General features: G+C 42.5%; 1 protein-coding gene across 1 annotated transcript in view; it reads right to left on the reverse strand.

Moving 5' to 3' along the window:
- Positions 1-2,329: 2,329 nt before the first annotated feature.
- LOC136438327 (uncharacterized) overlaps positions 2,330-20,954 on the reverse strand; it is a 42,868-nt gene continuing 24,243 nt past the window's right edge. Inside the window, exons 31-60 of the mRNA XM_066433090.1 lie at positions 19,542-19,625; positions 18,968-19,051; positions 18,006-18,173; positions 17,232-17,399; positions 16,002-16,244; positions 15,534-15,642; positions 15,377-15,384; positions 15,090-15,140; positions 14,942-15,011; positions 14,761-14,768; positions 14,424-14,654; positions 13,690-13,812; positions 13,099-13,206; positions 12,873-12,956; positions 12,288-12,455; positions 10,426-10,500; positions 10,134-10,301; positions 9,564-9,647; positions 9,180-9,263; positions 8,226-8,467; positions 7,564-7,825; positions 6,934-7,101; positions 6,409-6,492; positions 5,966-6,133; positions 5,574-5,762; positions 5,102-5,164; positions 3,945-4,643; positions 3,360-3,452; positions 2,955-3,038; positions 2,330-2,543 (exon numbers count right to left, since the gene is read on the reverse strand). Of these exons, the coding sequence (XP_066289187.1) occupies positions 2,439-2,543; positions 2,955-3,038; positions 3,360-3,452; positions 3,945-4,643; positions 5,102-5,164; positions 5,574-5,762; positions 5,966-6,133; positions 6,409-6,492; positions 6,934-7,101; positions 7,564-7,825; positions 8,226-8,467; positions 9,180-9,263; positions 9,564-9,647; positions 10,134-10,301; positions 10,426-10,500; positions 12,288-12,455; positions 12,873-12,956; positions 13,099-13,206; positions 13,690-13,812; positions 14,424-14,654; positions 14,761-14,768; positions 14,942-15,011; positions 15,090-15,140; positions 15,377-15,384; positions 15,534-15,642; positions 16,002-16,244; positions 17,232-17,399; positions 18,006-18,173; positions 18,968-19,051; positions 19,542-19,625 (4,275 nt within the window). The 3' untranslated portion in view covers positions 2,330-2,438. The remainder of the gene's footprint in view (positions 2,544-2,954; positions 3,039-3,359; positions 3,453-3,944; positions 4,644-5,101; positions 5,165-5,573; positions 5,763-5,965; positions 6,134-6,408; positions 6,493-6,933; positions 7,102-7,563; positions 7,826-8,225; positions 8,468-9,179; positions 9,264-9,563; positions 9,648-10,133; positions 10,302-10,425; positions 10,501-12,287; positions 12,456-12,872; positions 12,957-13,098; positions 13,207-13,689; positions 13,813-14,423; positions 14,655-14,760; positions 14,769-14,941; positions 15,012-15,089; positions 15,141-15,376; positions 15,385-15,533; positions 15,643-16,001; positions 16,245-17,231; positions 17,400-18,005; positions 18,174-18,967; positions 19,052-19,541; positions 19,626-20,954) is intronic.

Raw genomic sequence — 20,954 nt, forward strand, 5'->3', positions numbered from 1 at the left:
ATGTTTGAGAAAGTTTTCACTGACTTTAAGTGTAATGACTGACGTTCGGTTTTAACATAATATGGTACCGAAATATTTCGTCGTCTACCGCAAAGGTTCAAATTTGTCCAGTCAAGCAGATGTTTGGGGATATTTTAGACCAAATCAAATTTTAGACTAGTGACACAGAAGACTCAGCCATCAGAGTACAACACATGGTTCATCTTTATTTCAGAAAATGTTCTCTGTACACAGGAATGTGCATCATACACACCAACATGGACGGATAAGACATTATTTATGTACTTGTACCATGCACCAGTAGGAAATACAGACTGTTATTCACAATAATTCTGCTAGAAGGTAACGTTGATAGGTTCAACCCATTGACACTCACCATTCAGCAGGTGTGCCTGATTTAATTAAAGGGCATAAGACACCAAAATACAACCTTACACCATGGCTTGCGAAAAACATTATTTGATGAGCGAACAGTGCTTAATTATGGTGATAACATTCAATTAAAAGACATAACAATATCTATTTTGTTTGCTTGTAAAAATAACATTCTTTCCGACCCGCAGTGCAAAGTTCCAAATCAGCTGCCACGTTCATTGTGACGTCATGACTGGGCAAGTCACCGATTAATGTAATTACCTGGTGAGAAGAATCAAAAGCTGGAGGTATGAAGTTTTGATGGTTCCATGTTCAATAACATCCGAAGTGTGAATATTTTGTGAAAACAATAGTATTACGTTTTATGTAATTTCAGGAAATTCTTGTTGATGTCATTGGTGTCTTATGCCCTTTAAGTCTATAAGTCATGACACTATTTAAATTCTTCTTCGTGAAAATAAACGTCTAAGTGGGCAATATCATTGAACAGTGTACAAAATTCTAGAAGTCATTTAACACAGTGTACAAAATTCTATAAAGTTGTCAAATTGTACATTGCTCTCCAGCTAGCAAGGACAAATAGTCAATATTGACAATTACCATCCCCAATTAACTCCATTAAAAAACAACTTATTCTTCAGCAAAAGCAATAATACACAGTCATACAAACCAACATTGTGCCAACAATTTTGGCACAGCGGTTTGAAATTAATTGCACAATGAATTTTATCATTGCTCAACAAAAAGATAATCATTATAATTCTTCAGCTAACAAACTTTTACATACATAATACCCTAACATTGTAGCAGCAACACGGTATGGCTAGTACTAGGACAAAAATCACTCAATACTGGCACAATAATCACATGATGTAAAGCCAGATAACTTTGTACAAAATACAATACAAAAATATCACCAAGTTGTGCAAGAAATCTGTTCAAAAATTAATCACATCAGTGCACCTTTGTGGTCAAAATCATACCATACAAACATTTTTTATTGTCTCGGATTTAACAGAAGGTATCTCAAGTTTGTATGGAATGTGGCACATTATTTATATAACATTACCTTGAAAGACTCTTAGCTTGTTTCATAATATACAAATACTTTATCTCTGCCTGTCTTTATCAGAAATTCAGCTTCAGATGCTACAACAAACGATTAAAGCAAAATTTACATCTGCAATACAAATACACTTGAAAATTACAAAAAGATAAAGCAATCAAATAAGTTTCAACATTGCTAGCAACAACAGCAGTCTACCATTACATAGTGCTCGTGTGAAGTCACAGGAGAATCAATTCTTTATAAAATATGCTTAACTAGGAAAGCTTTCTGTCACAACAATTTTTCTACAAAGCTGCCTTTCAAAAGCATTGTAGTAAGTGTTCCACATGTTTAAGATTTGACACAAAAAACTATATCCCTTAGAGAGTGGTTCAAAGCCATAGCAACCAGTTTTACAGTGGCACATGAGCACAATTCTAGACTTCTTGGCATTATTAAAAATTGCATTACATTTTTGTGTGCTCATTTGTATACTTACAATTTCATGTATCATGACATAGAAACACACAAATACATCAGTCATCACAAAAGTCATGGCCAGCAAAAAAACTGTGTTTTTATTAGTACTTGGTCCCTTGAATATCACTTGCCCACCTATTTTGTCTTAGCCAGTTCACTAATAGTAATAGAAATATTAATGAACAACAAATCATCTTCCGAAGCCTCTTTTCTTGTTGTTTGTCCTGTCCAGAGGTAATCATAGCTTTACTGGCACCCTTCCAGCCAATGTACATACAATCTAGTAGCATTGTACTGAGCATGCTCAGATGTGTCCAGTGCTACAGAGCGTGCTCAGAAATGTTTAGTGCTACTGAGCATGCTTAGAAATGTTTAGTGCTACTGACTGTGCTCAGAAATGTTCAGTGCTACTAGTACTAGTACTGGGCATGCTCAGAAATGTTCAGTGCTACTGAGCATGCTCTAAAATGTTCAGTGCTAATGAGCGTGCTCAGATGTGTTCTGTTCTTCTGAGCGTGCTCAGATGTGTCCAGTGCTACCGTGGACGCGGGGAGACGGACTGAGCGCGCTCCACCTGCATGGAGAGTTCCCTGACTTTGTCGGACCAGTACTCGCTGCTCTGCTGCAGCTGGATGGACAGCTTGAAGGAGAAGAACAATGTCAGCACAGGAGTGGACCATAAACAAACCATTGAACCATAAGCACAATAGGTAAGGTAAAGGTCCTATAGCCTTTGAGGCCGTAGGGGCAGTGGGTTGTTGTCCACTGTGTCTAGGGCATGGTATAGGAAGGCGGAGCCCAACCATCTCCATCCACTGCCTTTTAACTCCCTAACCGAAGTCAGGTACCGACTTTTACATCAAGGTGGAGTTTAGAAAGACGTGTAAAAGACGCAATGTCTAGCCAGGAACGCCAGGAATGGAACTCGTCCATTCAACGGCATACACGTTATCTGACACCAGGCACATTTTACCATGTACATTTGCAATCTTATCTTGCGAAAGATATGAAAAAAAAAAAACTAGCTGAACTGTGAGAAGAGAGAACTGACCTCTCCGACCCTCTGTATCCAGTAAGACTTGTCCAGGTTCTGTGGATCTGTGCTCCCTGCATCCTCCAGGGCCTTGGCACGCACCTATGAAAAATAAAAACCATTTTAGGACTAGAAAACTGAAATACAGTCAAACTTGTATTACTATTAGCTTTAATCTCTGAATAGCAGCCACTTGACCATAGTCACATAGTGGTCCTTTCTTGCCAGTCTCTTGGATATTTCCCGTTGAATTAAGCATTTAGAATTAGTCTATGGCAACACTGCCGATGACGGTCATGTTCCAAGGCTGGCCTAGGGTCACAGCACACAGGCAGAAATACTGACTTGATTACGACAGCGGCCGTCTTGCTACTTTATTTCTAACTACCGTTACATCAAACAAACCACTCCTTTAAATATTACCTTGTCTTTGTCCATCTTGAGTGAGGACCTGAGCAGACCCCTCTCCAGTGCGGAGGCATAAGCTGAATCTTGAAGACCAGACACTCCTGAGTCCTGTAGAGACCAGGAAACTCAAGGGTCACATACATGTCAAGGGTCACGTGTCAAGGGTCACATACATGTCAAGGGTCACATACATGTCAAGGGTCACATACGTGTCAAGGATCACATACGTGTCAAGTTCTTTAGTTCTCATACAGACGAATTATAGCAGACTTAACTAAAAGGTAATCACATTTACTAGGAAACACAGTTTTTCTGATGTGTGTTCTTCTGTTACCTCTGTAACAATAAAAATCTTATTTTTTGAAAACTGAGGTACTGTAATCAGTTTGTGTGCTTGTTTGTTGTGGTGTGTGTCTGCAGTTATGTGAATATAAGGCAAAGGTGGTGTAGCAGAATACTTGGAGATAGTATGGTTTGGCTTGACCTGCTGTAGAATGGTGTGTAGTACTTAGGATATAGGAGATTCTTTGTCCAGAATCTCCTATATCCTATGTTCCACCAACCTGATGAAATTATTTTCGGGTGCGTAGTACTGTGTACACATACCTCTTTATGTGGACTGTGGTTTAAGTAATGTTGATGTACGTTTGCCTCGAGTCGCGCCTTCAGACTCAGGATTGTCTGCTCCTTACTCTCCAGCTGCAGCTCCATACTCTGTCTAGCAGCCACCTCCCGCTCTAACGCCGAACGCTGGCGCAGGTTGTCCTTGTTCAGCGCGTTCAGCTGCTGGTTCAGCTGCTGGATAGAGTCTACGTTTGCCTTTAACCTGGAGTGGAGGTCTTCTATCGTTGCCACCTTTTGCCCGAGTTCTCTGTCGTTGTCGGATTCTCTCTCTTCTAGCCGGTTTTTCAGCTGGTTCAGGAGGGCCTGTTGGTGGGCGGAGTGTTGTTGGAGAGCCTTGAATCTCTCGCTTTCTAACCGTCTCTCGTCAACTTCGTCTTGTAGCTTCCTGTTGTCTTTCTGTAGTCTGTCGGTTTGTTCTACGAGGTGTTCTTTTTCAGAGGTAAGAGTCACAATGGCACGGCTCTGGTCTCGTATTTTCTGTCCGAGTTTCTCGTTGGCCGACTTCTGCTCTTGTACCCAGGTGTTGACGTTGGTGACCACGAGTTCGCTCTCGCGATGAAGGCGGTCGCCGTTAGACCGTGCGTCTTCCAGCGACTGGCGTAGGCTCTGGATCTCGTCTGTCATGGAGGCGTTCTTCTGGCGCAGGACGACGACTTCATTCTTCACCTTCTCATTCTGTGAAACGTGAAAAATAGAAACAAAATGCTTAGTATACATTGTTCAGTGTGTTCAGACATTTGTTCAACCTTTCTGGTCTCTTATATTTCATAATTTTGACAACCTTTTTTTTGGGGCACAACTTTTTTTGTAGCATGCTAGCATCAGTTCTAGGGTGCCCAGTACATCATTACGTCAAATCCTGCTTCAGAATTACTGCTAAATCTCGGGACTCACCTCTTCAGAATGTTTGGAATAGGATGTTCCGTGTGTTAAGTCATTTGTTAATGTTCAACCTTCCAGACCACTTAGATTTCCTAATAAAATGAAGGCATCTTTTTTTGCCCAACTTTTTTTGTAGCACGCTGGCATCAGTTTTCGTGTGCCCAAAGGATGTCAGCCATATACTGTAATCAAGTTAGTATGGCCTTAGGTCAAATCCTGCTTCAGAATTACTGCTAAATCTCAAGACTCACCTCTTCAGCCTTCTGCCTGAACTTCTCCTGCAGTGCAGACAGCTCCACCCTCATCATCACCACCTGAGTACATGATTTCACATTATGTCAACATTGATATGCAACTTCAATCATGATTTCAATCCTCATTTCATTCTATTATGTTTTACATTACATTATGTTAAGACTGCACCATTGTTTGGTAATATGATATTATGTTATTTAAGTAACGTTGGTTTTGTATCAATTTATAGTTTGCGTAACTTTTTTGTTATCTCTTGTAAATTTGATTGCGTTTGGGGTTTTCCCCAAGGGCTCATTAAAAACAGCCAGTTGGCGACATGATATCCCCTGGTTAAACAGACAGACAGACAGACAGACAGACAGACAGGCAGACAGACAGACAGACAGACAGACAGACAGACAGACAGACAGACAGACAGACAGACAGACAGACAGACAAAAAAACAAACAAACAAACAAACAAACAGACCTGCTCCTCCTTGTGGGAGAGGTCCTGCAGGCCCTGGTGGTGCTTCTCGTTGGACGACTGGGCGCGCTGCTCCAGCTCCGCCAGGCGCTGCTCGTAGTTACGCACCTCCTCCTCGCTCTGCCGGTTCAGGTCCTGCACCTTCTTCAGCTCGGTGCGCAGCTTCCGCATCTTGTCCTCGTACATCGCAATCTGGAGAAAGAGCCAGAACAACAAAGTAAGATACAACTTTCTATTGCGTCCATTGTTTAAGTCTAATAATCATTGGAGAAACTAGAAACTGTCAGACAAAATGGCTCAATTTACACTAATATACTGTAAAACCAAGTCATGACCAGAACAAAAGGCTGTAATAAAAACAATAAAAAACACATAATTAAGGCACTGAGGCATACCTCCTGAGCCATGGCCTGGTTCTGCTGCTGGAAACGCTGGACCTCGTTGCGCAGGTTGGCGGCCTCGGTGGCCTTGTCTCCCAGCTGCTCCATGGACTCCTTATGGTTCCCCTCCACCGTCGAGATCTTAATCTTCAACTCATGGATCTTCTGTTCAGCCTCCATTAGCTGTGTGGACGGAAATAAAGAAAAATTAAGACACTAGTCTTGTAAATTCAATATGCTTTGAGTTTGATGCAAATAGCCGAGGTGGCAAGGTGGTATTGTGGTTAGGGTTCTTGACCACCACACTCATCAAAAACAAAAAGAGTAGGGGTCCGTCACGGTGTGAGTGGATCAAACCCTACAGTTCTGTCTTACACAGTTTGTACCTACGATACAAATCTTGCATGTTATGTCTACAGGTGTTTTACTGGTTATGCGAAACAAACAAACATACACACCTCCTGATGACAGGTTCTGTACTGGTCCTGGCTCTGTTCCAGGTCCATCTGCAGCTGGGCTAACGACTCCTCATAACGAGCAACCTGGGAAACACATCAACAATAGGCTCTCAAAACTAAAACTAAATCATGACATGTCATACTAATTCTGATATTTGTCATTTGTAAAAGAAATGATTTCATCACATTTTTCATTTGGTTCCACAGTAATTTTGCAAAAGCAGCAACAAAATAATGATGCGTATTTTCTACAAAACATTCAAGTCATCAAAGTCTTCCTATAAACAATACACTGTACATTCATATATAAATCTATCATCCTCTGGAATATAACTGTCTTTCTTTCTATGACGTTATCCTCAGGGGTTTTCCTCAAAACAAAAACTACACATGCCTGGGCAGCCTGTCCAATTCCTGGAATTCACACACAGTACTACACAATTAACATAATAACCCCTGCTACTGAAACAGCAAGGAAACTTGCTGTCCTATGTGCCACAAGGTAACCAACAAGAAGAATCTCACCTCCTGGTTGTGGTGCTTGCCCTGTTTCTGCAGCGTGGCGATGTTCATCTTGGCGACCCTGAGCTGCCCCTCCCTCTCGGCCAGGTCCTCCTTCACACCACGGTTCTTCTGCTGTAAGGTGTCCAGCTCCGTCTGCAGCTTGGCCAGCATGTTGTCTTTATCCTTTACCTGGGACAAGGATAGGAGGTTTCAAGGACTTGTCATTTTTCAAACTTCATGTAGGTCAGCATCATGTCCAGAGGCCTTTTATTTCAACTTCTGATAATAATAAGTTTATTGAAAATTCATGCTCGTAGGCTAATTGCATGTTGACAGCAATGTAGAAGGAGAAACATAAAGTAAAACATAAGGCATACATGTGATACAAGATCATATTATATTGCTAATAACCGTCTGAAAATCTGCAACATCTAAATGACATTTTTGGCAATAATACGTGCAATGTCCTCTTGAGAATCACACAATTTTCAGGGATTAATGTTCGCAGGTCACCAAGCCCTGTTCGAAATGACAAACTTCAAGGTAGATTTTCAGGCTAAACATACGTGCAACCTCCTGTCTATTTTAAAATCGTGCGACCTTCTGGTGATCAACAAATATGGTTGAAGAAATGACTCCTTGCTGCCGTACCCTGTTGTTGCTGTCCCTGAGTTCTGCCTTGGTCTCCTCCAGCTGTTCCTGAGCGGTCCTGCCCTGCTGCCGGGCCTGCTGCAGCACGTGTTGCGTCTCCGCGTGCTTCTCCCTCTCCCGCTGAAGGTCGTCCTGCAGGCCACGTAGAATCCCGTCCTGCTGCGAGATCTGCTCGTTCAGCAACTTCTGTTGCTCATGGGCATTGGCTAGCTCCACCTCAATCTTGTGTGCTGTCTGTTGGTGTCTCAAACCTTCCTGAACACTGGAGAATAACAACAATAGACAAGCTGATCACAAATGTTTATCTGTACATTAATATGTATGAATAGAAAAGCATTCATCGCAAGGGAAATCTTGGTAAGAAACAGTGGAAGACTAAAAACTTTGAAATTGTAGAATAGTTCCCATCAATATTATCAACATTGTTTTCGTTTCACATGGGGATAGAGAAATAAAGTTGGAGTCTAGCAAAACTCTTTTGGATGTTTAGTTCATTTTCACCTGAGTCAAGTGAGGAAACAGGTGTACAGTGCCTTTTCCTAGGGCATAACACTGGATTCTGCTAGTGATTCAAACCCAGAACCTTAATCTAGATTCTAAGTCAACAACCCAAACCACAAGACCACCTTGTCATCTTTTGTTACGTAAAGAAAGGTACATACCTGCTATGGTGATCCTGTTTCGCTGCGGCTAGTTCTTCCCTGAGTTTGGCCAGGCCCTGGCTCTTCTCCTGGATCTCCTCCTCGTTGCTGCGCGTGCGATCCCGTAGCGCCTTCAGCTCGGACTGTAGCTTGCGGTTGGCCTGCTCGTGCTTGACGACCTCGCTGACGCGCAGACTGAGCTGCTCCTGCGTGGTGCTCAGGCTGCTCTCCATCAACATCAGCTTCTCCTCATGGTGGGCAAGCTGGGATGGGGAGGGGGGCAGTTATGTAAGGTTTGGTACCCGATAGTCAACATTTGCTAGCTAATGCAGAGTATTTCCCTAAAAAAATCTTTTTTTTTAAGTTGCCTACCTTACACAACATTAAGTTTCTGATAGATCAAACTTTTTTGAAACCCATTTAGAATGAGCCAAATGACCGATGATGTTTTCTTACACAAATATACAAATGAGTGAACGATCAGAAGGTTTCAGCTAACAGATACTGTAGACCTTGAAACTTTCGCGGTGGTTTTATTTTTGTGATTTTCATGGTGACCTCTCCACCATGAATTTAGGACGCAGTGAATGTGTCTCCCTTGTATAACAACAGAACTGTTTCCACAGTGAATCAAAACACCATGAAAACCACCTATTCACCTGATACCAACACGCACAAAGAGATATGCTAACAGTTCCATACCTTATATTGTAAAACTCATGAACAATAAGATGTAATGGAATTTCTATGTATACAGTATGGTGTCGATTTTAACGTGCCGTGAGATTTAATTGTTGTATTAGTATTCTATTGTGTGTAATCTTTGCAAGCATGTAATGAATTCCGCAATTCAGCCCTTTTGGGCTGCGAAGAGATATTCAACGAATAAACCAGTGATATATTACCACGGAATAAAACCACCGCAAAAGTTGATAAATCTACAGTAGTAGACAACGGATGAGTGGTAAGCCGTACCTCCTGGGCACAGTCCTTGTACTGACGTCTGGCCTCGACGAGGTCTCCCTTCAACCTGTCTGCCTCTCCCTGCAGCTGTAAGTACTGCAACACACAGGGAGAAGTTGGTGAGACCACTGTTGATCATTTCAAGTTATGAACTAACTTTAGATTTTTTACAAAATATATACACTTCTGTTCAAGTAGTGTGACATAGGCTTTGGGTTATTTTGAAGTGAGAAGGACAAGCGGACTAACTGAAAGCTTGTTTGCTTTACTTTGTGTACGGAAATAGCATTAAAAAGACCCTTTATCATGTCAATTACCATCACAGATGAACTTTGATTTGCGTGTACAGTGTAACCATGGTGATGCTACTGTCAATCATTGCTAAGCCCCACCCACCTCATTATCCCTCTGCCTATTGGCTGATTGTAGACCGTTGATGTCGACCTTTAACCCCTTCATGGTGCTCTCCAGTCTCTCAATCTGAGGGGAAAAAAAAAGAAACGTTATTATCTAACAGAAGTAAGACTGTCACTTATAACAATCTAAATAGCAGCATTTTCATGGATTTTAAAGAACATCATTGGAAACGATACACACGTGCATGTTGTTGTTCACCTTGTAGTGTCCAGTGGCACATAGGTCAGCAACTTTCCATGCTGTTTCAGTAGCAGGGTATACAAAGTATTTTTAATTTAGGCACCTCCTCGAACATGGGACCCCCGAAAGACGGGTGGAGCCCCAACCGATATGTCCTGACCCATGCAGGATCAAAACGGAGTCTCTGTTACCAATTAAATGGAATGTGCGTTTATCCGGGGTGCAATTAAGTGGCTTTGTCTGTAATTGGAACCAGCAGCTCAACTATGAGGCTGATACCAGTTGAGCTACAGGGACATCCCCTCCACACATGCCTGAGGCTGTCGATATTTCAAATACTTTCTGAATTAAAGGAGTCAGTCTTCTCACCTCGTCCACTTTGCTCTTGATGTCTTCCCGTGACGCGTTCAGCTCAATGTCATATCGTTTCAATGCTTCGTCCTTCCTGGCCAGCTCGTTCTCTCGGTCCACTATCCTGTTCTTGCAGTCTTCCAGGTTCTTTTCCAAGAACTTGGCGTTTTCCTCCATTTTGGCTTTCTGAATTTTACAAGAAAAATACAATGTAAGATTTAGCTTGCTGCTGTTGTAAGCACCATCAAAAAATTTTCCTAGTCAAAAAGATCAAGTACAAAAGTAGATCAAATCACAAGGCTTGACTCACCTCTGTCCTGTGCTTGTGATGTTCCTGCTGTAGACTAGACTGCAGCTGTTGCAGACTCTGTTCCAGACGGGAGATCTGTACGGAAAACAATGTGCTGTTAGGATACAGTTCTACCTAAACATTGAGTAGGGTCAATAACCTGTATGTCTTCTGTAAAATGAGCAAATGCAGAGATAATCTGGGAATCTTTTATCAGAGACAAACGTTGGCTTCTATCCATCCAATAATTTTGTGCATCTGCGTAAGAACTGATAGTAGTGGGATCCGATGGCCGAGTGCCAAGGCTAGCGGACATGAGACCTAGAGGTCACAGGTTTGATTCCTGGCTAGACATTAAATCCTTGGGAAAGACACTTAACACAACTTTCCTCACTTCACCCAGGTGGAAAAATGGGTACCTGTCTTCAAATGAAGAGGCAAAAGGCAGTGAAAGGAAAAGGATGGGCTCTGCCTTCCAATACCATCACCCTTGACAGTGACTCCCCCCCTTTCCAAATTAGAAGCTATTGCATTTTGGCCATCTTAATTGCAATTTGAGGCCTTCTCCTAGAACTTGAGCTGTAAATCTTACAGAAATAAGAGACAGAAAATCTGTTGCATTTTGCCTTTATAAATTGCAATTGGAAGCTTTCTCCTGCAACTTAGGCTGTGAAGGTTACAAACTAAAGATAGGATCAGAGGATCAAGCCCAAATTGTTTAAATTATTATCAAAATTAGGTTATTTAAAAACATTATTTAAAAAAAATTTAAAAAAAAGTAATGACTATTCATACAATTATGTAATGAATTCGAAATAAGAATTAGAAATTTATGCCAGTAGAACATTATTCATTAGTATAACGTTAGAGCACATTCAATAAAAACCATTTAAAAAAACTTAATAGGTTTTGCTATTTATTTAGTAAAATGCCCCGCCAAACTTCTTCCAATTCCGCCTGGTTTGGAAGGGTATACCAGGAAAATTAACCGAATGTTGCCATCAGAAAATGCTTGGTTAATTTTTCAAAATCAATAATGTTACAATCACCCCAAAACTGCTCCAGTTATCGTCACAAAATGCGATCCATGCCGAAACTGTGTTAGGGGATTTCCCGCCATGTGATCACGTGATATCTTGCATGAACCAATCAGAGCACATGTTTTCATGACGCGGACCAATCAGCGCTTAGATTCATGCATATCAATGAGTAAACAAGATGGCCGCCGGATTGCCGCTAGCGAGGGTAATTTGAAGTCAACCCCGGCGTGAAATACGACTTGTCTACGCTACCAAAGCAGAATTTTGACGGGAAAACAATGAAAGGAATAGATTCTCCGCCGAATACGACCACAAATGACGGCAAATCAGGGCAAATCACAACGTAGGGGCTGAAATGCTCGGTCGAAAATCGTGTGTTCCTTCACGTATTTTTGCTGGCTTTCTCTGATTGAGTCTTGAAAAAACAGGTTTTTAAGGAGATCAATGCATGTCAAAGGCACCGATATCCATTGCTTGCAAGCATAACAATGACAAGAAACAAAGGAGTGTGATTACCCAACAGTAGGTGGCGTCCCCACGCCCGTAAGTACAATACAAAGCCAAACTTGTGGTGACTGTGTTTCGATAATTATTTTCCGATTTCTCGGCAAAGTATTTACTGTTATGTAGCGGTCGGGAGTTACTAGTCGGGAGTATCGACGCCGATCCAATTTTTCGCTATTTTTTATCTACAAAAATACAAAGAAAAGACCCTAAATTTGAAAATTTTGGGAGAGGCGCTGGGAATTTTGGGAGAGGCGCAGCGCCCTTGCACCATTGCGTAGGGAGAGCCCTGGATCTGCTTGGACAGATTAAACTACAGCTAGTATAAACACCTCTCACCTCTTTAGAAGCACTGTTCCTCTGCTCCTTCAGGCTGGTGAGGTCGATGCGCAGCTGCCCGATGGTCTCCTGCAGCTCCCCTATCTGCCCCTGCCTCCCCTCGCTCTGGTCACGCACCTGCTGCAGTTCATACTGGAGCTGCCGGATGGCGTCCTCCTGGTCTGCAAACTGGGTTGGTTCAAATTAGTTAGATTCGAGTTAGTTAGGCCAAGTCTTTCAATTTCTGGAAAATCATGAATTAATTCTGCTACCTCTTTCAAGGATTGTTCTGGGAAGGAACAAATTTAGCTTTGACCAGCTGAACACAGAAAAATAATCAAGGTACCATAACAGAGGGTCCGCATGTCTTTTTCTGTGTCGGCGTCTGCAGCCTAGTTTTGCCAGACATCCCCATGAATATAATGAAACAAACCAATGAAATCATTCTGTAACCTCTCCCAATAACAAGTCAATTTACCGATAACCGTTGATAGCACACCTAAATCTATCGTTAAGCGTTGCCAGCGCTAAAATTTACCGCTACGCATTGCCAGGATCCCCCCCATGCAGACCCTCATAACACAAAGGCTCGTAGACTTATCTTACCTCCTGGTTGGTGTGATGGTGGTTCTCCTCATAGGAAATGAGATCAGCCTGCAGTTTCCTTGCCTTTTCTTCATGTTGTTGGGACTGTATAACATATGAGAATAATGATTGATCCAAACTGTGAAACATTCTGTAACATCAAACATCACAGAAAGCATTGTATGAGCCAAACATAAACAGCTGCTGCTAAAATAAAGAAAGCAAGATTTCTAAACAATTTTCTGACCTCTTGTTGCTTGTCCAGCATCTTTTCCTTGAGATTCTCAATGACCTCCTCACAGTGAGTCACCCTGTCCTTGGTCACTGCTAGGTCCTGCTGGGAGGTGTGAAGCTCCTAGAGGGTAGGAAGGAGGAAGAAAAGAATTCAATTATGGATAAGGCCATACTAATTTGATAACATATATGACATCCTCTGGGCACCCCAAAACTGATGCGAGTGTGCAAAAGAAAAAAAATGGGGCAAAGAAAAATGTTGTACAGAATGTGGTATACCAAACAATTAGATTCTTTATCTTTATCCTTTCACATCTTCTTCTTTGACTTTGGAAGAGTTTGCTCAGTACTATCCATTTTCTGACCTTTTTTTTTCAATCCATGGCATATATTTGCTCATCTTGCAACTTTTTTGTACGATCTACAGTATGGTCACATTTTTGTTTATGGTCAAATTTTAAAAAATCATTCATACATGATTCTAATCAAAGTCAGTTTGGTCTAGCATGACATGGGGGACTGAATGCTTTAAAGAAGGTTTGCTAGGCACTAAACCAACACAAAATACAATTTCAAGTGAAGAACAAAGTAAAATTTCAGTCACCTGCGTCAGCTGCTCGATGACGTCCTCGCAGGTGTTCACCTGGTCGCGCCGGTCCTCCAGCTGCTGCTGCAGGTTCTCCAGTTCCGACCGGAACTTCAGCAGAGCCTGGTCCTTCTGCTCCAACTGTGGGGGAACAAAAATCTCTGTCAGGAGTATGAACAAGGGCTACATGTACCTATGACTAAAAAATCACAACCATAACAGGTTCAGAACATAAGAGATCAGAACCGGAAGCTCTGCTGCAGTACCATAACAAGCTGATAGGGGGCCTAAAATCTCATCATTTTGAGGTGTCATCTAGACCTACCCACATACTAAATATGAAGACAATCCATTCAGGCCTTCTTGAGCTGTGAGAGTTATGCTGTTCCTGGACAATGAGGAACATTACTGTGGAGTACCTTGAATTCTTGCAACTAGGCATACAGTAATACTACAACACTTGGCTCTCCCCTTAGGCATCGCCAAAAACTTTACCTGCACATGCTGCTGTAAGTCTCCAGTATCCATTTTTTTCAATATCAAGTCAGCAGAATTTGCTGTTTTCTGACCATTACAATCAAGAACAAGGTCTACATGTAAGTGGGTACCTCTAACAATCTGACATTACTGCATGGGTGTAGCTATGAGTCATCCTGGTTCACAACTACAATACCATTGGACCTCCAAGTATCCTATTACACCATTTATGCCTTAAATGCTGCACAAATTGATAATTTGTTCTTGAAACGTACCATCTTGTTGTCCTCCATGGACTTGGCCTCCAGCTCCTGCAGACTGGTCTCGAGGCGGTTGATGCGGTTCATGGCCTGGTTGTACTTCTCCTTGTACATGTCCAGCCCGGTCTCCAGCTGCTCGATGCCACCCTGCGCCACCCCCAGCTGGTCCTCCAGACCGTGGATCTGTTTCTTAGCGGCTTGCAGAGCCTGCTCCTGCTGGTGGATGGTGTTCTCACACTGCCCAACCTACATGTGAAAGATGAAACAGATTTGAAGGTGATCTTCCAGACCGTGGATCTGTTTCTTAGCCGCCTGCAGAGCCTGCTCCTGCTGGTGGATGGTGTTCTCACACTGCCCAACCTATATGTGAAAGATGAAACAGATTTGATTAAAACATGTGGCAAGGTGATCTTCCAGACCGTGGATCTGTTTCTTAGCCGCCTGCAGAGCCTGCTCCTGCTGGTGGATGGTGTTCTCACACTGCCCAACCTATATGTGAAAGATGAAACAGATTTGAAGGTGATCTTCCAGACCGTGGATCTGTTTCTTAGCCGCCTGCAGAGCCTGCTCCTGCTGGTGGATGGTGTTCTCACACTGCCCAACCTATATGTGAAAGATGAAACAGATTTGATTAAAACATGTGGCAAGGTGATCTTCCAGACCGTGGATCTGTTTCTTAACCGCCTGCAGAGCCTGCTCCTGCTGGTGGATGGTGTTCTCACACTGCCCAACCTGTCATGTGAAAGATGAAACAGATTTGATTAAAACATGTGGCAAGGTGATCTTCCAGACCGTGGATCTGTTTCTTAGCCGCCTGCAGAGCCTGCTCCTGCTGGTGGATGGTGTTCTCACACTGCCCAACCTATATGTGAAAGATGAAACAGATTTGAAGGTGATCTTCCAGACCGTGGATCTGTTTCTTAGCCGCCTGCAGAGCCTGCTCCTGCTGGTGGATGGTGTTCTCACACTGCCCAACCTATATGTGAAAGATGAAACAGATTTGATTAAAACATGTGGCAAGGTGATCTTCCAGACCGTGGATCTGTTTCTTAACCGCCTGCAGAGCCTGCTCCTGCTGGTGGATGGTGTTCTCACACTGCCCAACCTATATGTGAAAGATGAAACAGATTTGATTAAAACATGTGGCAAGGTGATCTTCCAGACCGTGGATCTGTTTCTTAGCCGCCTGCAGAGCCTGCTCCTGCTGGTGGATGGTGTTCTCACACTGCCCAACCTATATGTGAAAGATGAAATATTTCTATAAAACATGTAGCAAGGTGGTCTTGTGGTTTGGGTTTTTGACTCAGAATCTAAAGGTTTTGGGCTAAAATCCCTAGCAGGTCCTAAAGTCGTGCCCTTGGGAAAGGCATGTACAATGATGTACATATAACACATCACATGAGCAACCAAGACTTGTTCAATTGTAGTTCATTAATGATGAAAATGAGGTTCATCTTCCCACCCTTTAGCAGTTACTCAAATAACTGCAGACACACACCAACCCAAATAAACTCACACACTGAATACATAGACTCCATACACAGAGTAAAAAATATCAGCCGTAGGTGAAGGGGTAAAGGTCAAAGTTCGTACCTCCTCCACCACACTCTGGTGCACCTTCTGGCTCCTCTCCAGCTCCCCGTTAAGGTTCTCGATCGTCTCCTTGTACCCTTGGCTCTTCATCTCCAAGGAGTTCAGCTGGGCGTTCTTGTCATCCAGCGCATCCCTCAGTCTCTCTATCTCCGTGGCGCGGGAGGTCATCTCCTCGTTGTACTGCTGTCTGAGGGCCGCCAGCTCGTCCTGGAGCTGCTCTATGGTCCTGACATGGTTCCTGATCTGTTAAGGTACAGGACAGATACTCTATGTAATGTACGCCAAAAATAATTACTCAAGCAACTGGATATCCAGTTGCTTGAGTAATTATTTTTGGCGTATCTTACTACCTGGATGTCTAACTTTCATCAACGTACTCTATGTAATGCATTTTCTTTGCTGTGGTTTTATTTTGCCATAGGAGGGAGAAGGAAGTGTTCACATTGTTTTAAATTTGAGGTTCAAACCATTCTGTAGTACAGTAGTCTGTATAACGCAAACTCCAGCTGTCCCGGGATTTCTGTCCCCTCTTGGGCGGCTATGCGGTTACAGGGCGGCAAGCCGTTACAGGAGCTTGATTGAGTTCAGGCTAGTAGTACAGTAGTCATACAAGGGACATCTTCATGGTGTTATGAATTCACGGTTGAGAGGTCGCTGCCAAACCGTGAAAATAAAACCGTGAAAGACTAACAGTAGCACAGTCAAATGCTTCTACTGAACACAAGTTTTAGCAATGATACTGATAGAGAGAACACCATGTATGTTACTGCCAAAAATGACATTTAGAGCTCACAGACTTGTCGGACAATTGCTTTTCCTACTGTGTGACGGATGCAGCATGACATGGTATGAATGACACCCTGTAACTACTAGTAACTACAGACAGTCTGTTACTGTAACATTCTTGTTTTGTTTGTTTGAACCTTTGTTTATTCATGGTAAGCTCAAATCGGCACGCAGGCCACTTTTCATTGCGGTCATGAGGGAAGAGGTAAGGGTCAGACACAATATAGCAGAGATACACAGTCATTTGAGTCTTAATAACTCTATCAACATATATCATTACATATTTATGGTACAACAATATACAATTGCTACAACATACAACATACATGTATAGTAGGGCGAAAGCTGGTTCATGGTCCGTGTCCGTTCATTTTGTTCATTTCCGTTACTTCAAGAGTCTCTTAAAGGAAGATTAAAACGATTAAAGATTAAAACAGGACTGACCTCCTCCATGTAGATCTGCTGGTCGTGCTGCAGCTGTTGTACAGTCTTCTCGTCTTTAGCCAGGAGCCGCTCGCTCCTCTCCTGCTGGGCCCTGACGTCCCGTAACTCCGTCTGTACGGCCTTCAGCTTACCCTGCAGCCTAGACACCTCCTCCTCCTGGATCGTCAACTGGACAAACAGAAGAAATACATTTGTTAATTCAAGAAACAACAGCTACTGGGACAAAGAATTCTACTACGTAGACCCTTGTCTGTGGCCTATACAATATACCTTGGGGAGGCTCTGCTAAACCAAGCTGAGGCTTCCACTTTTGTGGACATGGCCTCTAACCAGCTGAATTGTGAAACGATAGACAGCTTTTGATCAAAGAAAGCAACACATTCTTAAAGAATGGTTGCTGCGGTAAGCTGTTGACGCACAGCATTCCGTTCAACCCAACCTTGGGTATCAAGTCCTTTGTTCATAATGCCATTCACATGTACCAACACAGACTTTTAGGCTGACATATTTCACAGTTCACATAATTATACATATATCCGATAGCTGGGCACATTCTGTAAATCATTTTAATATAGCGGTTTGGGGAAAATGGAGTAGGTCACAGCACTTAATTTTAACGGTGGGAACAAACATTACTGTCTCAAGTATTAGTGATCAAATATTAGCGATGATTAAATTTTAGCTGTTGACTAGTGACCGTTAAATCAGCTAAAATCAAGTTACAGTTAACAAATCAAGAATTATAGTACATATATCCGATAGCTGTGCACATACTTCTTCCTGGCAGCCCTTGTACTTCTGCTGGGTGGTGTCCAGGTCCGTCTTCAGCCGCAGGATGTGCTGGTCGCGGCTGGCGACCTCCTCCTGGCAGGTGCGGTACTTCTCCGTGGTGATGGTCAGGTCCATCTCCGACTGGTGCCGCTCTCCGTCCAGCCGCTGCACCTGTCATACACAAACAGGTGCACAACAAGTTTGTTACAAAAAAAAAAAAAAATTTCACAGTTCTCAGTGGCAAATGTGCTAGATGTTGGCACATCGATAACCGAATCCGCAGTGTGTTTTTTGGCACACAGTTTGACAGATTAGCTGAATAGGCTCGGTGGGCGTCACTCCACCGTCAGGGAAGGAAGTGTAAAGCGCCTTTCCCAAGCGTACAACGTCGGGGCATGGTGAGTATCGAACTCGGGACCTATTGATTCCGAGTTCAATGCTCTAACGGTTACGCCACACTGACGTCACTTTAGTTACAAATGTAGTTGAAGTCCTTCTTGTACCAGATGGTGCAAAGGGTGGCTCCCATCTCCGTTTCTATAGCCCTTGGGCCACACAACTTTGTGCAGTTACTACAGCAGGGGGTTGGTCTGCTGGTAGTGGTGTGTGTTTAGCTACCATACTGTACTCCAAATGCTGAGTGCTAAGTTCTGTAGTATCATAGTAAAATTATTTTTAAAAAATGCAGTATTTGAGGCGTTATGATTTCTTGGTGAGGAGTCACCATGAAAGCAAAACCACTACAAACATTTCATGATTTTCAGTGTTCTGTCAGCGAGCTGCAAGGTCAGTAATGTCATTAAAAAGAACATAGAAATCTCCAAGCAGACGTTACCAGAAGGGGATTGTATCAAAGAATGAAGGAATGGATGAGTGCAATTTGAGAATGAGTACTTGAATGAGTGAACAGATTTCATTTTAAATAATAGCATATAAAGGCACTGCCAGATATTCTTTAATCTTACCTCAGCAGCATTCTTGTTCTTCTCCTGGAAGAGGCGAGAGTTCTCCTCCTTGAGACGTTCTACAAACTGTTCTTGTTTCAAAAGCTGGAGACAAAGGAGAAAAGAAATATGCTTCAAAATACAAGCCATATACATGGTGTATGTAAACGTGAACAAAAACAACTTGTAAACATAAAAATATCAAAGTTACACTTAATCCACTCATCGTTTAACATCATATAGCTTATAATGCTAACCAATGAGAAGAAACTATTTTGCCATAACCACCGGTCACTATTACGCCATATTCACTACTTGTAAGCTCTCCACATAAATCCAATATCGTGTACTACGTTACTTTCAACTTGACCTATGACTTGATGAATGCCTCGAGGTCTGTAAGATTAAATGATTAATTTTACATGTTATACAGGACTTGTCTCACTCATGTGTCAGTTTGATACATCATTACATGGCATATGCTCATTTGCTTCACTGACTTGGTGGTTTATCTGGTGTTTATGCACTTAAAAAAAACTTCACAGACCGTATATGTACATGTATATTAAAAGAAAAGAAAAAGACATTGTCTTACCTCCTCATAACAAGCGGTGTACTGTTGCTGGGACTCTGCCAGGTCGTCCTCCAGCTCCTTGAGCCTGGCGTCGCGGCGTGAGATCTGCATCAGGCGGGGAGGGGAGAGCCACATGCATTACAGCACGGCACATGCACCATGCAGGGGGGGGGGGGACAACATTAACATCAACAGTGACATGCCCCAACCACCAAACACCACAGTTAGAGGACTATAATCTACTGTACTACTGAAGAAGCATAGGTAAAGTAAGCAAGGAACTTCTTTCTGTCTCTAGTTTTCAAACACATTATGTTTGACCTTCTGAAAGTGCTTGTGAGAATATCAGGTCCATACCTTATATGTTTTCATCTCCAAAATTGGATGTACAGTGTACGTCCACGTACGTCCAAAAGATGTCCCACTTTTAGGGAGTTACGCAAAATTTTCTGTCACATTTCAGATCATGATGTATGCAATCTTAACAAAAATGAAAGTATTTTCAACCACATTTGGTCTGCCAAAAATTGCAGAAAACATTTCCCTAATGTCTTTCTCAATTCCCCATATTTTGTGTCATGTGTGCATCAAAATGTAGATAATGCATGGCTAGTAACATTTCAACAAAATGCTGGCCACTAATTTGAAAGAGGTTATGTAGCAACAGAAGCTCAAATATAGCAGTTTTGCTATTATTCTATGCAAGGAAAGCTATCAGGCGATAGCTAAGGGTAGTACTACATGTACATAGATTGTTTATCAATCTAAAGCATGTCTATATAGCATGGATCAAAAGAAAGATATATACATGTATTATAAGATCCTTACACCAATGAAATGTAGACAATGAAAAGCCAGTGCTACTACATGCACTACAGTCATTAGTGCACAAAACTAAAGAGAGTGGAAAAGGGTAGGTCAGAGGTAAGTTATAGGGTGGTGAGAGTTATGGAGGTGAAGCTATGTCCAGTGCAGAGGATAGCCAAAGGCCTGGGGAAGTAAACAGAAAACAGGTTCAAGTTGGTCATTTGTGCAATGGTTACATTGTGCTGAAATCTTGCAGTGCCATGGAAAATACTGGAAAGAGGTGATGAGGAGAATTGGACTTAAATGTGTCATGTTGGAGGATACTGGGACATCTCTGGGACTGATGGGAAACTTTACACTGTATCAAGAAGGTGACTTCTCAGTCTCAGAGCTAACCTTGATTGTCTTTCCAAAGGGGAATGGAGACCTGTACAGTATATGCAGGGCTCGAAATACGGGGTGCCTATGCACTTTTGTGCATCCAAAATTGGAGCTGTGCACCTATTCCCCAAAATGAATTTCAAGCCCTGATACGCCACCAATACTGGAAGAGAAGAGCTTCAGCTTAGAACTACCATTTTGACTTCTTTGACTAGTCCAAGCTCCAGAGGAATTGCTGTTGAGAGT

The sequence above is a fragment of the Branchiostoma lanceolatum genome, chromosome 7 (genome assembly GCF_035083965.1).
Source record: "Branchiostoma lanceolatum isolate klBraLanc5 chromosome 7, klBraLanc5.hap2, whole genome shotgun sequence".
Taxonomy (NCBI): domain Eukaryota; kingdom Metazoa; phylum Chordata; class Leptocardii; order Amphioxiformes; family Branchiostomatidae; genus Branchiostoma; species Branchiostoma lanceolatum.